Below are 16555 nucleotides of genomic sequence, written 5' to 3' on the forward strand. Positions count from 1 at the left end.
ACATATGTCCGCCATTGGCGTGTGAACACCTATATTGTTTACCACTATGAATATTCAGTCTGAAATAGCATGTAAGTATGGCTTAGTAATAAGTGTAATTCCTTCATGCCGCTGGCCAACCACTAAGCTTATAGTAGTCGCTTTAGAACAAAGTGTGATAGAGTGATACCAGTGATCCTTGCATGCTTGAAATATTGCACATTAAGACAAGTTCTGCACAAGTTTTTTGTAGAAAACTTTTGGACAAGTTTTCTACACAACTGAAAACAGCTAGATATAATACAATTTCAGAACTGTCTTATTATAAAGTACTATAAAGTTTTCTAAATGGGGAATGACATGATCTAGTGGGTTGTCTACTGTCATCTTTAGGGTGCGCGCGTTCACGATTTCAGGAGGTGTGGCTATGGATGGCAGGGGTGGGACTGTTTCAAAGATATTATGCTAACCTGCACCAATCATCTTCAGCACCTTAAACATTCAATGTTTGTCAGTCTAGATATTTTGAAGTCAAAGTTATATTTTTTTCTGAATAAAACAATCTAAATTTTATTACAAATGCTGTCAACATAACAGCAGGCACAACAATAAACACTAACATGTCTTTCCCTTTACCAAAAAAACACACACATTTAAATTTAATTTCTATTTTTACTCTCCTAATTTCCCTTGCAAATCATGTTGGAAACGCAGATGCACTGTCCAGTTAGTTTTTAGTTTAAAATGATTCACGTAGTTTAACCAAAAATTAAGTAACATTCAAGTTTAAAATCTATTACATGGAGTCAACATAAAAAATGCTTTAAAAAGTTTTACTTAAAGGGAAAGTTTAAGAAAACAAATCTACTTTTTTACTTACTCTCAAGTGGTTCTAAACATTGTTCACATTCTTTCTTCTGCTGAACAAAAAAAGAAGATATTTTGAAGAAAGCTGGAAACCTGTAACCGTTGACATCGATAGTGAAAAAAAAACAAATACCATGAAAGAGTTTCAGCTTTTTTCGAAATATCTTCATTTTGTGTTCAACAGAAGAAACACGGGTATGGAACAAGTGCAGTAAATGATGAAAGACTTTTATTTTTTTGGGTGAACTATCCCTTTAAGGCCATTTTAATCCAACTGAACAAAAAATCTAAATAAAACATCAAATAATATCTGCTGCTGTTGATTGTTCTGTAGCCGGTGCTGCAGTTTTCCACACAGATGGATGCAATGCAGCATCTGAAGGAGCAGCTGGAGCAGCGCACACGCATGATTGAGGCAAACATCCAGAGACAGCAGGAGGAGCTACGGCAGATCCAGGACGAGCTGCAGAGGGTTCAAGGACAGGGTTTACAGGTAAGAGTGCCATCAAGCTGTAGTCTACATGTGCGCTGTGCTCTCTCTGCCTTAAGTTGACACGTTGTTTTTTTTTTTTTTTTTTTTTTTTTTGGATATGTAGATGTTTCTGCAGCCGAGTGGTGGTGGATTGAACCTCAGCTCAGTGCAGCTGACACAGAGCTCATCTGTACAGACAGCAGGCACTCTGTCCATGCAAGGGGCAGTGGTGCCTACGGCGACCCTGCAGAGCAGTCTGCAGTCCACACACAGCAGCACACAACACACGGTCACACAGCATCCTCAGCAGACAGCAGTGCAGCAGCAGAACCTGCTCCGAGACCAGACCACCAACCTCAACCAGGTACTGCTGACAGCCTCGTCATCAAACCAAGGACTTACAGGGGGTGGCAAAGAGTGCTGATGGTGGTTCTAGATGGTGACCAGCTGATGATTCAGTGTCAGCAAGCTTAACTTGCCCTGCCTGGCACCACTAAATTTGAAATTGTGGAATAATAACGCATTGAATAATGCATTTTTACAAGATAAAGCATGACAGTTTAGGAAACACTTTAAACCAAGTCTGTTCTGTATGTAAGGAAAGAGGTACAAACCGTGACTCATTTGTGTTGCCAGATCTTAGTGGAATAATGGCAAACAGGAAACCAGGGCTGCCCAAACTCAGCCCTGGAGGTCCAGTTCCCTGTAGAGTTTAGCACCAACTTCCTTCAACACACCTTCCAGGACATTTCTATTATTATTAGGAGGTTTAATCGGTTCAGTTGTGTCTTATTGGGGTTGAAGCTAAACCCCCTAAACAATTTATATTGAACATAAAACCAATCTATATTGCTAGATTTATGAGCGAAGCCTAAAGATAAAGCCCATAAACCAGGGGTGTCAAACTCGGGAGGGCTCTGCACAGGGGTTAGTTCCAACTCTGCTCCAGCACACTTAGGCTGCAGTCATACTAGAGTTTGTGCATATGAAATTCTGTCATATGGTGCTGCTAAAGGGGTGGGATTAAACAAGATTATTCATATATTCATTTTCTTTTCGGCTTAGTCCCTTTATTAATCAGGGGTCACCACAGCGGAATGAACCACCTAAACAATATCAATATACTTAAAAAAAAAAAAAAATGAGCGATTGGTCTATATTTTAAATTTCTGTATGGAGAGTTCATCTTTTGACCCTCTGTTGATCTCACGTGATGCGATTTTGCAGGTCAGAGTTCACCAAGCTTGAACTTTGGAAAACAGTGACTTGCGAAATATGTCGCACAACCTTACATTTCCGCCACATTCGCAAACGTATGAATGGAAGTCTATGGGGAGAAAACTGCAGTGAGCCCGCAGCTTTAAGTGTAGGTTTCAAACAAGCCTAAAGGACTCCATCTGTTTGATCAGCTGTGTTTAATTGTGGTTGAAACTAAACTGCAGAGCTGGAGTTTGACACTGAAAATAAGCAGATATGGCAACACAGCAGGTGCACGCACATACACCATAACGCACCTGTCAGGTTTGGTGTAATATTCATTCATTCGTTAATTTTCTTTTCAGCTTAGTCCCTTTATTAATCAGGAGTCACCACAACAGAATGAACCGCCAACTTATCCAGCATATGTTTTTACACAGCGGATGCCCTTTAGGCTGCAACCTATCACTGGGAAACATCCATACACTCTCATTCACACACATACACTATGGACATTTTAGCCTAACCAATTCGCCTGTACCACATGTCTTTGGACTGAGGGGGAAACCGGGGCAATCAGAGAAAACCCACGCGAATGTGGGGAGAACATGCAAACTCAACACCGAAATGCCAACTGACCCAGCTGAGGCTCAAACGAGAGACCTTCTTGCTGTGAGGCAACAGCACTACTTACTGCGCCACCGCGTCGCCCAGTGTAATATTAAATTGATCAAAAATAGTGAATACCAAACAAGTGTGACCCCTGAGAGTCAGTTAATGAACCATCCTGTTTCGTTGTGTTCTGTAGGCCAACACTGAAAAATCTAGGGAATTTACTCCCCTGTGTGTCTGTAATTACTGGAGCATTCAATGTATCCATTGCTTAAATTATCAGGTTGTACACTTATTTTTGATGTTTAGTAATAATTATTGGTGATCTTTCAGATTAAATACAAAAATAATCTAATCTTAAGACTGTTTGTGTGTGTGTGTGTTTTAGCAGTCTCAGAGGTCGACCCACACACTGCAGTCTCCTCAGGGTGCTCTGCCTGCATCTCTATATAATACCATGATGATCTCTCAGCCGACACAGGCCAATGTGGTCCAGATCTCCACAAGCCTGGCCCAAAACAGCAGCACCAGCGGAGCCGCCGTCGCAACCTTCTCACAAGATCGACAGATACGGTATCAAACACACAATCAGACTTATTATACACATAAAACACGTATTAGAGTTCTTCACTAGCTTAAAGGGTCACGAAACACCAAAACACATTTTTTGAGCTGTTGACAGTTGTATATGTGTCCCACACTGCTACAAACACTATAAGGACAACTATATTTCACTAAAAAGTGTAAATTGGTTGTTTTTGCGTTATTTCAAGCAAATTCGTACTTCCGGTTTGAAACGAATTTTTGAAGCTGCGTCACGGCCATGACATAATAGCATTGTATTCCAGCGTGCAGACTGGGCGTCTGTGCCAGAGTGTGTCTTATTATGTCTTACAGTGTGTTGCATTAATGCATGAGTAAGGCTTTGTTCAAACCAATCAGCGGGCTCTATTGTGCAACTTCAATAATATTCATTACTGTCACAGTGTTTAGACAGCAGAGACACCACGTTGTGTTGGCAAAACAAGCGTGAAGTGTTGCTTTTATAGTTTGCTGCCGTTAAGTTTTGTTTTCATTTTCTCTCTGTGAGAGCGCGTCACGTGTGGATGAACAGTGTACGCGACGCGCGACAACAATAACTTGCGTGTCTAAGGAGGATTATTGTTTACCTGAGAGCTGTTCTCATCTGCAAATGCTGAGATGCGGATTCGCTTGTAGTCTCCTCTAAATAAAGACGCGGCTCTAGTTGCTGGTGATTTTCCTGTCTCTACAGATTTGGTAAGTGAGCGACCAATGCTCTTTGTTTATTCAGTTCGTATTTTATTCGTATCAAACAAACTATTGCACCGAGTGTAAACAAGTTAGCACTACAACCAAACTATAACCTCGTGTTGGATTTTGTGACCGGAATAACACATGCTGCTTTCTGACACTACCTGCCGTGTGCATCTAAGTTTCCAGGAAATGTGGAGGTTTTTTTTCTCTCGTTCGCCGTGCGGTATCAAACATTGCATGAAAAGTACACGCTTAGAGCAGCGCCTCGAATCAAATATCACGTTTGTCGCGAGGGACATGAATGAATACCTGAATGAAAAGAGCCAAACTGCAGTTAAAGTCCACCATTTAATAATTTGGCAAATAATTCGACTACAGATGTCCATGAAAACACAGTCACTTTCTCCTCTTTGTGTGTGTTTTGACTCTGAAATTCAGCGCGCCCAAATAGACACTCCCACACCAAGCCTCTTTTCTTCCTCCGACACTCCCCCCTAAACAGAGCTGGACACGCCCACTTTTCTGACTTTTTTTCAAAGTAGAGGTGTGAAAACACCCTGCTGAAACGAGGGGGTTTCATGGCCCTTTAAAATAACCATTAATGTCATGTCCTCCATTTGTAAGTAATACTGTATCTGATAACGGGCTGTAAAATTGTTAGAAAATAATTGGGTGATGCACCTGGGGTATTTATTTATTTTGTTTGTTTCTTATTAATAAACAACGTCAATAGTCAATTTTTATATATCTTTATATCTATATATTAAATGTTGTATATATTATATATATTTATATTGTAATATATTTTTATTTATATATGTTAACTCTGTATTTACGACATTACTGTTTAGACTGGGCTTGTTTTTGGTATGGAATAACAAAAATGTGTGAATATTTCAAACATGTTTCTGTACATTTTTAGAGAACAAAATACCAATGTTTTAACTTCACAAGGGTTGAGAAATCAATACTTTTTATACAGAGAATAACTCAACAACTGAAAGCATTTGCTACTCTGACCAGTTGTCATTTTCTGAAGTAAAATGCTCTCAATAAAAGCAATGTATTAACATTTCTTCATATACACTGAGAATTGATTGAATTATTTATTAATAAATTGATATTTTTAGCCAGAAACTCAAACAAAGCTAACCTGTCTGACTGTGCTCCACAGGTTCCCTGCCACCCAACAGCTCCTCACTAAGCTAGTAACAGGCCCTATGGCATGTGGTGCAGTTATGGTTCCCACCACCATGTTCATGGGGCAGGTGGTGACGGCGTTTGCCCCTCAGCAGGGTCAGCCTCAGACTATCAGCATTGCTCAGCAGCCGTCAGCGCAGACAGCCGATCAGCAGACCCACACACAGGCACAGACACAGGCCGCAGCAACAGCCCAGCAGCAGGGACAGAACCAGGCTCAGCTCACACAGCAGCAGACGCAGTTCCTTCAGGTACAGCTTTTTATAATCATCAATAGGACACCTTTGATAAAAATGCATATTCTGTCATCATTTACTACCATATGATACTACCAAAAAAAGCACCATTATGCTTGTTGAAAGTACTGGTGTAGCTGATCACAAATCACACTACGGATTTTGAGTGACGGATCGGACCATTTTTCGAATCAACAAAAAAGGGAGCAGACAGTGTAATTTGCTTTTCATTTATACAAAAATATTACTGCAAAAGCCATTGGTTTTAACAAACAGAAGATAGAACCTGTGATTTTAATGAAAATAAAAATCAATAAAGAACCAACTGAAAAAAAGGATAAATATTTAATACGAAAAAATGATATTTGCTACTTTTGCTGATAATGCTAAACATATAAATCTAACACCTTGTACAACAGATCATATTTATTTTCAATTAATGATTCAGCAACTCGCACATTAAACTTCATGTTTCATTATAGATGTATAATTGTTGAAAACCTATTCAGTGACATCATTTTTATGGCTGTTTGTCGCCACCCATTGGTTACACAATGTAATTGCTACAACATTCACCAGGGTCAAGTTCCATTAAACAGTGATTTTATGCTTCACCATAAACATCAGTGTTTATATCTGAACTATAAACTGTTCTCCCAGTAAATCTGTGTTATTTAATTGTCTGTAAGTACTGTAACTAAAAAAGTGTAAACTGAATGTAAACAGGCCAACACATTCAACTTTCCTCAGTCAGAATTTAGTCATTTGAATAATATGTTAATAATAATAATAATTAAAATAATAACAACAACAATAAAAATAATTAATTAATTAGTAATAATTAATAATAACAATATTGAAAATAATTTATGATATATATTTGAAAATTCATGGATAACAACAATTGTATTCAAATACATTTTAATTTGATGGGTTTTCGATTGGTTATTTTAACTATTTTTGATGGCAAAGCAGTCAAAATAGGACAAATGAACTCCTGTATGGGACAAATTCTGGACCTTTGTCAGTGAGGTTAAGGTCTTTCGAACCACCCAAACCCCCCCTGGCTACAGGCCTGGGGCCTCATGTATCAACGCTGCGTACGCACAAAAACTTTGCGTACGCCAGGTTTCACGCTCAGAATCGCTCACGTTTGGATTTACTAACAATGAACTGAACGTGGGAATGTGCGCACCTTCACGGCAGCTTTCTGGCAGGCGTACGCACATTTTTTTGTGCGTGTCTGTTTTATTTCCATTGGCGACTCCTAGAGGCAGTTGTGTTAAATTCCTCTCTACAAAGTGTCTGAGCCTTGCAATGGCAGCTGTATGAGACGGGTTCATCTAGTAGGTATGTAAGGTTTCCATACCATACAGTTGACCAGCTAAACATTAAAGCACAATTTGCAGTAGTCGCCTGTTTTCCCAATGTAATCTGAGCAATCTACTGCACGCACACTGCTATTAAGACACTATCTGAAGATGAATTTGCATGCATGAATCAGAAACATTTCCATTCAATAAATGTGCAAATAAAATATGATGCTTATTGATATGAACTTATTGATGATTCCTACTTGTCTTTCTCGTGATAAATAGTGGGCAAAATCTGATATGTAGCGGGGAAAAAAAGAAGAAAGAATTCATCAGACGCTGGATTCGAGCCGAGTTCATGCTCGAACTTGTCAGTACATGATTACATGCGTCTTACGAGGTGCGCCACTGAGTCTGCTAAGCGTTCTGCAACAGTTTACAGATATAAACCACACTATTTCTTTTTTAAATGCACTCAGTGCGATGTTCAGACCCAACTGTGTTAACCGCATCAGCTAAACTCTCCCACTCTATTTTTTTTCTTTTGTTGTTAATTCCGGAGAACAAACTTGCAAATACCACCGCTTTTCTCCGGTCTACCTCAGAAAGCACCTCCAATTCACATTCTGTTCAAAGTTTCTCTTTTTGCTTAATTTTGCCATTGCTTTTTCGTTGGGTTTTGACATTAGCATAGTCATTAGCATATTCATACGGGGGAGGAGGCAGGGAGGGGTTTTGTGCTCGTGCATGTTGCACTCAGTTTCACGTTCATTCAGATGTACAAAAGAACATGCGTGAGATTTGGCGTACGCAGTGTTTCATACATCTGAATTTTTTTATGCGTACGCACATTTATAGCTTTGTGCGTACGCAATGTTTAAGTAAGATTTCCACGCAAGTCTTCGTACATGAGGCCCCTGGTCTTCAACTATATTTTTTATATTTTTTAAAAGTATTATTGTATTCAATCAGCATTTCAATTGGTACAATATTATGTTATGGTGCTAACTTTGCCTTTTTTTGGTAGTAATACATATTTTATATTTATAATGTGTTCATAATGTGATTATCAGCCATAGCCAAAGGTAATTATCATTTTGTCAAAATTTCTGAAATTCCCTTCCATATACACTGTAAAACCCCAATAAGCTATGGCAATTCAAACCATTTGAGAAAACTGATCAAAAACTAATCCTAGTGATTACTGGGAACTGAATCCATTCGAGGAAATGAAGCAATTTGAGCGCAGTGAAACTAGGATTGGGCTGATAGACAATGCTCCGCCCCGCCCCCGTCGCAAACTCGCTCGCAAAAAATACACACTCAGGCCCTATTTAAGCTAATACGTCTTAGTGTTAAAATGGCATTTTAGAACGAAAATTATCCACGTCCATACTGTGTTATACCTAGCATTTCTGAACAAGACTCTGTTCGCTGAAAACGCACATCACGTGACCACACACACACACACAGCCACGAGCTTCTCTCTCAGAGCTCTAGATACAGAGAGCAGTGCACGTCTTTATCAAGTTTGTACCACTGGATCGCATCTCACTACAGATGTTAAACGTGATATTCAGACATCCCAAGTCTCTCGGAAATTCCTGGGAGTCTCTATGTATTTGCGGGACTCATAATGCCCGCAAACGAGTCCTCAAATAAGTGCCCCCGGTCCTCAAATAAGTCACGCACACTTCTAACCCCTGGATTGAAGTAATGAGGTATTTCATTAACCCGTCCTTCAACACTGAGTTCAAAACTCATTTCAAATGAGTATAATTAACTTTCAGTCAATTTTGATTTAACTACTGTCATTTCATTTGATAAAGCTGACTGTTGGGTTTTACAGTGTAGTAATACATTTCCCATTTGTTTCTGCAGGCCCCACGTCTTTTACATAGCAACCAGTCTACCCAGCTGATCCTCCAGGCGGCGTTTCCTCTTCAACAACAAGGCACATTCACAACCGCAACACAACAACAGCAGCAACTTCACCAACAACAGCAGCAACTTCAGCAGCAGCAACAACTCCAACAGCAGCAGCAACAACAGCAGCAGCAGCTTCAACAGCAGCATCAACAACAACAACAACAGCTTCAACAGCAGCATCAACAACAGCAGCAGCAACTGGCAGCTCATCGCTCCGACAGCATGACGGAGCGCTCCAACCCTCCGCCTCAGTAAAGCGCATCGTCAGGGACACCACCAGACCTCCACTGAGCGGTCCCGCAGGCTGGAGGGCTTCTGAGGGGGGGAGAGAGAAAGAAAAATAGCAGTATTTGTGCTGTACCCTCTCAGATACCCTTCCACTGCTTATAGGTGAGGAGCCAGACCTAAACGGGTGTTCGCTCCCGTTCGCTCTCCCACCTATAGGTTGCTTGCACTGAATTCTGGGAGAGGCCGGACCACCAACACTGAGCTCTGGTTTACCGCCAAACACAATATCCGCATCGTCATTGTCTCGTCCGCCCGGTGCATGCCGTCATCCTTCATCCGCAGGTTTAATTTATGCAGGAGGAGCGCTTCAGGACGTCCTGCAGGACAAACAGCGCCTCGCTCTTTCTCTCGGCCTCTCTCTCTCTCTTTCTCCTCCTCTTTCCTTCTCATTTTACGTGTCGAAGTAATTATGGGTCAGAAAATATTTTTAAGAATGTGGAGTGGATTCAACTTTTATTGTACAGTTCACCTGTAAAATAATGTGTAAATATATGGACAAAAGGAAAGAGAAACTAATATTTTATATGATGCATGAGATGAAAAGCGTAGTCTGTTATTTGTAGCTTTGAATATACTTTTTTTCTAATATTCAAAGGAAAAAAAGCTAAACTTACTACACGTAATGGCTGATCTCTTCACAGACTTCCTTTTTCCAGTGGGATGGGGTGTTGAGTGTGTGTGTGTGTATGTGCTTGCGCACATGTGTTTGTATGTATGTGTGTCTGCCAAGCAGGCGAAGCTGGATCCTCAGATTGCGTCACAGTTTGTTTAAAGCGCCCTTCGTATTTTAGTAAATCTGTTAAAGGAACAGGCAATCTTTAGATGTTTTGCACCGCGTTATGCAGTGCAGTACCATAGTAAATGCAAAAATATAGAGATGACTATTTCAGAGAGATGTTTTACATTTGTAAATACTTTACAGAGAAGGCTTCAGATCTAGTCTATCATGTGGTTAGGTTAGGCAAACATAGAAATGGCGCTTTGAGCATTCACTGCTGAAAGGCGTTCGCTGTTGTGTACCGATGATAGTAACGGTACTCTCTTCAACTGGAAAGGATGCGGGGTTATGATGACGAGACATCTACTCACATAGTGTGCATGATCTTAAACGATACAGGTAAATTAGCTTAAAGCTAAGCCATAGCTTCCTCTAGTTTTCCAGTGGTTTACATGGTTGTTTACACTGTTATACAGTGTTTTAGGTATGACTCGCTAAGGCTTGAGTAAGAAATAAACTGTTTATCATCTAGAAATAATCAATTATCACATATTTGCACAGTTTTAATGCAGGAATACTTTCACTTGCCTTTCTCGGGTTTCCGCTCAATAACTTCTTCCACTCAACTCTGGTAAAGCAGGAATGTACAGGTTAACTAGTACCTCTTCAACACTCACTTAGTCACTAGCAACTTTCTAGCTTTTTTTGCCCAAAGGAAACAACACAAGCCAAGTGTTGACAATCTCACTTACTTTATCAGCCCCCTGTTGTTGTACGATTAAAACATGCCAGATTGTAGTAGATTTGTTTGATAATTAAACGTAACTCTTTAGCTGTGGCTTTAATATTCAGCGATTTTTGAGTTCACGCTTGTTTAGCAGTACAGTTGAAGTCAGAATTATTAGCCCCCTTTAAATGTTTTTTCTCTTTGAAGTATTTCTCACATGATGTTTAACAGAGCAAGGAAATTTTCACAGTATGTCTGGTAATAATTTTTCTTCTGGAGAAAGTCTTATTTGTTTCATTTCGGCTAGAATAAAAGCTGTTTTACATGTTTTGAAACACCATTTTAAGGTCAATATTAATAGCCCCTTTAAGCTATTATTCCCCATAGTCTACAGAACAAATTATTAACATGGGGCCAATAATTCTGACTTGAACTGTATATAGCCATTGCTAGGAATAAAGTCTCTCTCATTGTTAGTATTTTTATTATTTGTTTTTATTGAAAAAAAAAAAAGATTATCAGCATTGATACACTAAAAGTGTAAGATAGCTTTATTTACGTATTTATTTGTCCTTCCCCCTGCCTGACATTAGAATGTGTCCTGGTGAATTTCACTTTTATTTATGAGAAAGAAAATGATGGCCATCATATGCTTTAAAATGATTTACAAAAGACTCCCACTAAAATTCTGTGTAATGATAGTTTATTTACCAAAAATCATTTGATAACATGAAAGACTCACTATTTATAGTCTGTTCCGACAAACCACTAGTTTTAATGAATTAAAATGTAATCAAATTTAGTACAATCACTTATTTTTTAAGTATGCGGTTTTATTTTTGAATAAATGTTACACAGAATGATGATATAACATTATTTCACTCTTAATTTAGAAAATATTAAACTTAAAATGCTTATCTTCCATTTAATATGCATATTTAAAATACGTTTTGTTCATTTTATTTGATGTGTCCCATGAAATGGGGCATCCTGCCCTTGTCCCATATTTATATTCACTTACAATATTTTTGAAACCTTATGAACAACCCTTAAATATTATTTGGTTTTGTTATAAAAGCTGAAAGTCACTTTTATCAACAGGTAGCACTTATAAATGACCCTTTTTTGTACTTGTTGTTCTGGTTTTGTAAGACAAGACCGTTTTAATTAGTTATGTTAATTACTTTTTATTGTTCATGCACTAAAGAGCAATATTGCCTTTTCAGGTTAGTACAAGTCGACAGGTGTAGTTCATTCCAATATTCTCCATATCAGACCTCAAGTATAGATGAAAGTGCCCGTCTGAATGTTCGGTTTTTACGGGATGTTAAAGCCAATCACCTGGAGTGCTGGTCCAATCACAGTTCGCGTTGCAGTATCCAACCAATAGCAGAATGATCTCCAATAATGCAGTATATAATCGAACTCATTCTTCTTTTTCTTCACCCTTCAGGTCGGTGGTGTGGTTTTTGATGGACGACCGCTGTAGTGTTGGTTTAATGGTTTATGTGGAATGAGCGAGGCGAGATTAATGATTGAATGTAAAACTGTCACTTAGCTTTATAGTAACTTTTAAAGAGGAATATATTGACAAATTAGATGCTCTTATTTTTCTACATGGAGGTCGGAAGAGAGAATTTATGCTATAGTTGAAGCTTATTCAATAGAGTAACCTCAGATGAAGGATTTAAACAAACTGTGATGCGCTGGAGGACCAGTTCAACTTTCTCCCCAAAATGCAGTTGGATTTAGGAACAGGTTCTTTCAGGAGAGTAGGAGATGCTACAGATGCTCCTGTTTATGTTTTTGGGAGGTATTTGAAGGTGATACTTTTTTTTTTTTTTTTTTTTAGATAGTTCTTGCTTAAAAAGTATAGGACATCTATACAAATTTAAGATGGGTCGATAAAATGACCTTCTGACGCATTGTGTATTCTCTTGCACAGACGTTAGATGCTGGATGTTGACACACGTGATGATGTTTTGGAGAACAAGGGGCTTTTCTGTTTTCTGCACTGAGTTTTATTATGTCAGCCCGTAAGGGACAGTTCACCCAAAAATAAAACTCACCATTTACTCATCCTCAAGCGGTTCCAAACCTTTATAATACTGTGTTCTCTCTCTCTCTCTCTCTGTTGAAAACAAAAGAAGATATTTTGAAGAATGTTGGAAACTGTTTGCTATTACTATCTGAAGTAGGAAGAAATATATTAATTTTCATAATTTTGATGGTAATGGCAAGCAAATGTCGGAATCTGATTGCATTGCCATCTAAAGTTAGAATAAAAAGTTCATACAAGTCTGTTGAGGTGGCTCAGTCATCTGTTTCGGATGCCTACCTGAATTTCAGCCGTTTCCAGCCTGGTCCTAGCTGGTCAGGCTTGAAAATGACCAGCTAAACCAAAGTCCCTTTAAGGCAAGTCTTTTCACTTGGCAGCCATCTTTGAAACGCCTCTCAGGCAGTATGCTCGGACATTCAGACTGAATAGGGAAACATCAAATTCTCCAAAAACAGTTTGCCAAGCTTACAATTGAATTTCATATTAGCAATCTTCAATAAAATTAAACAACATCTGTCTCTTAAGCTTCATTTCTAAACGTCTAAATCACATAAAATCTGCAGAAACTCACGTCTGGTCCAAGCCCCTCCCCCAGAGTACTGTCAGTCTTTAATGATTGATGATTGGCTTCTGTACTAAAAGGCGGGCTTTTTTCCACCATATAGTGATTGATGATTGGCTCCTGTACTAGAAGCAGCAGCAGGATAATCTGCCACTCACGAGTCTTTCATGCAGAGAAATCTCATCAGGTCTTTGGATCATTATGTATTCAGACATTAATGTCCAAATACGTCTAACGTTGTTGTTGCAGATAAAATATAACACTAAAATATATTTAAATAATTTCCAGTGGGCAAGATGTTAATTAAAGATGTTAACTAACATATTTACCAAAGCCTTTCTACTTGATGGTTGGTGTTTGCGTCGGCCATGTTTGTAGTTTATTTACACTTTTCATCTGCGTTTGTAGTTCTTATCAAATTCACGTCCAAGGCACAATGTATTGTTGGTGGCAATTCGCTATTCAAAATCAGCAATTCGAGTATGGACTGTTCGAAACTTTTAGAACCAAATTTTTACCCGAAATAGTAAACCATCTGGGAACCTTTGCCATACTCTTTTCAACATACTACGATTTGGGACATACTAATTCTATTTTTAAATACTATTTAGGATGGATAGTATGCAAATTGGAATGCAGCATATGTCTCTGCTAGCCTGGGAATACCTCGTGATCCCACTTGAGGTGCTGGAGGAAGTGTCTGAGGCAAGTGTCTACGGTTTTCTCTTGAAACTGCTGCCCCTGCAACCCGGCCCCAGATAAGTGAAAGAAAATGACAGGACATACATTAGATCATGGGTCTCAAACTCAATTCCTGGAGGGCCACAGCTCTGCACAATTTTGCTCCAACCCAAATCAAACATAGCTGATCCAACTAATCAAGGTGTTCAAGAGTACTGAGGACTGTTAAGCAAGTGTAAGTTGGAGGTGGTTGGAGCTAAAAATCTGCAGAGCTGTGGCTCTTCAGGAATTGAGTTTGAGACACTGCTTTAAATCATGGATCTCAAACTCGATTACTGGAGAGCTGCAGTTCTGCGCAGTTTTGCTCTAAAACAAATCAAACAAGGCTGATCCAACTAGTCAAGGTGTTTAGAGTACTAAAGACTGTTAAGCATGTGTGAGTTGGAGGTGGTTGGAGCCAAAATCTGCAGAGCTGTGGCCCTCCAGGAATTGAGTTTGAGACACTGCTTTAGATGGTAATACCAACCAGTTTCCAACATCCTTTATGATTTCTTCTTTTGTGTTTTAGTTTTTTTGGGTGAACTATCCTTTTAAGGTAACAGAAAAATACTACGGCTTCCTCAGGTTGGTTCAGAATAATAAACCCACATCAGTTTTGCCCGTCTTTTCTCTTCCTCACTCGATCTTGTGATAGTGACCTAATCAATGACATACACTTCTGCATTTACCATTAAGAGCCACTAAAAAAAGAACTGGTTATGTCATGATGATTGCCCTCTATGTACCTCTGAATTGTTTGTGGTGCTCGATGCAACTCCATGTCGACTGGCGTTTAGTAATTAACCCAAAGAGCTTTGAAGAAAGATGGGAGATGGTGGCCCAATTTGAATTTGCATTGAATTGAATTTGCAGTTTGAAATGTTCAAAAGCGCCCAGTGGAAAAGGAGGTGGTGAACCATGTTAAATGTTCTGTAGTTCTGATGTACGCACTAGAAGTTCTGAATGTCTATCAGTGTTCTCTTGCTATCATTTAATCTTTGTATGTGTGATGTTCTTTGCAGAGCACTCGTGTTTGGCTCATGAAATTGATCTGGTCAGTACACGGTAATACAGAGGAAAAATAGATCATTATTTAAATATACCTATTAAGTAGTTTTAAACTTTCACCATTTGTTAGGTCTCATCAAATTTCAGTGCTCCCTTGGGGCTTTCGGAGCATGGCTCTGTTTTCATGAATTCACTTTTAAAAAGAAAAAAAGAGAAAGAAATCTGTAATATCAGAGATTAGTGTGCTGTATTGGGTTCATTTTGTGAGCCAGGCCGTTCTTACATTTAACAAAGAAATAATGGAACCTTTTTAAACGAACAGTGCCGTTTACTCCCCTTATTCAATTTTGGAAATAAAATTATTTGAAAACATTGCATTGTTAACTGCATTTATTCATTCATATGTTTGCAAATACATTTCTCTAAATAGCAGTGCATTCACACTTTGTTTAGGTTAGTTTGTTGAGTTAGAAAATAAAATATATATACTATTTAACCACAGAATCTTGTTTTGCACAAGCTCTGGGATGCAAGGTTTTGTGATTAGAAAGTATATACTTTTATTTTTATTTTAGAAAGCGTTTTATTTTCGAGAGGTTTGCTTTTGGGCTCCGCTCCTTATTTATCTCAGTGTGCCAGTACATCGACAGCATTACTGCTGCTAATTCACTGATCCACCTGTCAATCTCGTTTCATCCTGCCTTCACTTGTGAACAAAAACCCAAAATTCTTAAACTGCTATACCTGGGTCAAGGACTCTTCTCCTACAATGGAAGTGTAAAGCCACCTATTTCCAGAGGAGCACCATTGCCTTAGGCCCCAATTACACTAGTGCGTTTTAGTTTCAAAACTATATAATGAAAACGATCGGTGTTCACACTAGCGTTTCACCAAGAGTTTCTGAACAACTCTCCGTCTACACCAAAACACTGAAAACGCACATCACGTGACTACACGAACACACATTCTCTGGCATGCGCTGCAGCTTATTTAGCCAGATGAGAGCTGTACTCATCGGAGCATTCATCAAGGATCTCCCGGTGGATCTAATCTCACTATATTTGCTAAACGTGATATTTAATTAATCTTGCTGTCTATATTTAACGACATATTCTCCGACTTTGGTCTTCTGAATCTATAACTTGTTCTCAGGTAATGTGTTTTGGCTGAGCGCAAAGGTAAATTAATAATTAATGGAACCACGTACATTCTGTATATTGACTGATTGCTTGCCTTTATTTCCTATAATGTATAAACTTATTTTACGTTATACTTTTATAATGGCTATTATTGATTATTAAAACTAATATTCAGCAAAAGAGAGGGTATGATTCATATTGTCAATGGAAATGAAAGGAGGCAGTGAAGTTGTAAGCTGCCTTTTGTTATGAAT

At 38.8% G+C, this 16555-nt stretch overlaps 1 protein-coding gene across 12 annotated transcripts in view; it reads left to right on the forward strand.

Annotated features, from left to right (window-relative positions):
* The window catches only part of clocka (clock circadian regulator a), a 107077-nt gene extending 96023 nt beyond the window's left edge, over positions 1-11054 (forward strand). For 7 of the 12 annotated variants that reach the window (XM_073932138.1, XM_009294633.5, XM_073932132.1 and 4 more), the window contains exons 20-24: positions 1181-1339; positions 1443-1682; positions 3516-3700; positions 5577-5853; positions 9033-11054. In XM_073932138.1, coding sequence (XP_073788239.1) covers positions 1181-1339; positions 1443-1682; positions 3516-3700; positions 5577-5853; positions 9033-9335 — 1164 coding nt within the window. In that variant the 3' untranslated portion in view covers positions 9336-11054. The remainder of the gene's footprint in view (positions 1-1180; positions 1340-1442; positions 1683-3515; positions 3701-5576; positions 5854-9032) is intronic. The other 5 variants (XM_021468354.3, XM_073932137.1, XM_073932136.1 and 2 more) reach the window with 2 other exon arrangements.
* The last annotated feature ends 5501 nt before the right edge of the window (positions 11055-16555 follow it).

The sequence above is a fragment of the Danio rerio genome, chromosome 20, assembly GCF_049306965.1.
Source record: "Danio rerio strain Tuebingen ecotype United States chromosome 20, GRCz12tu, whole genome shotgun sequence".
Classification (NCBI taxonomy): Eukaryota; Metazoa; Chordata; class Actinopteri; order Cypriniformes; family Danionidae; genus Danio; species Danio rerio.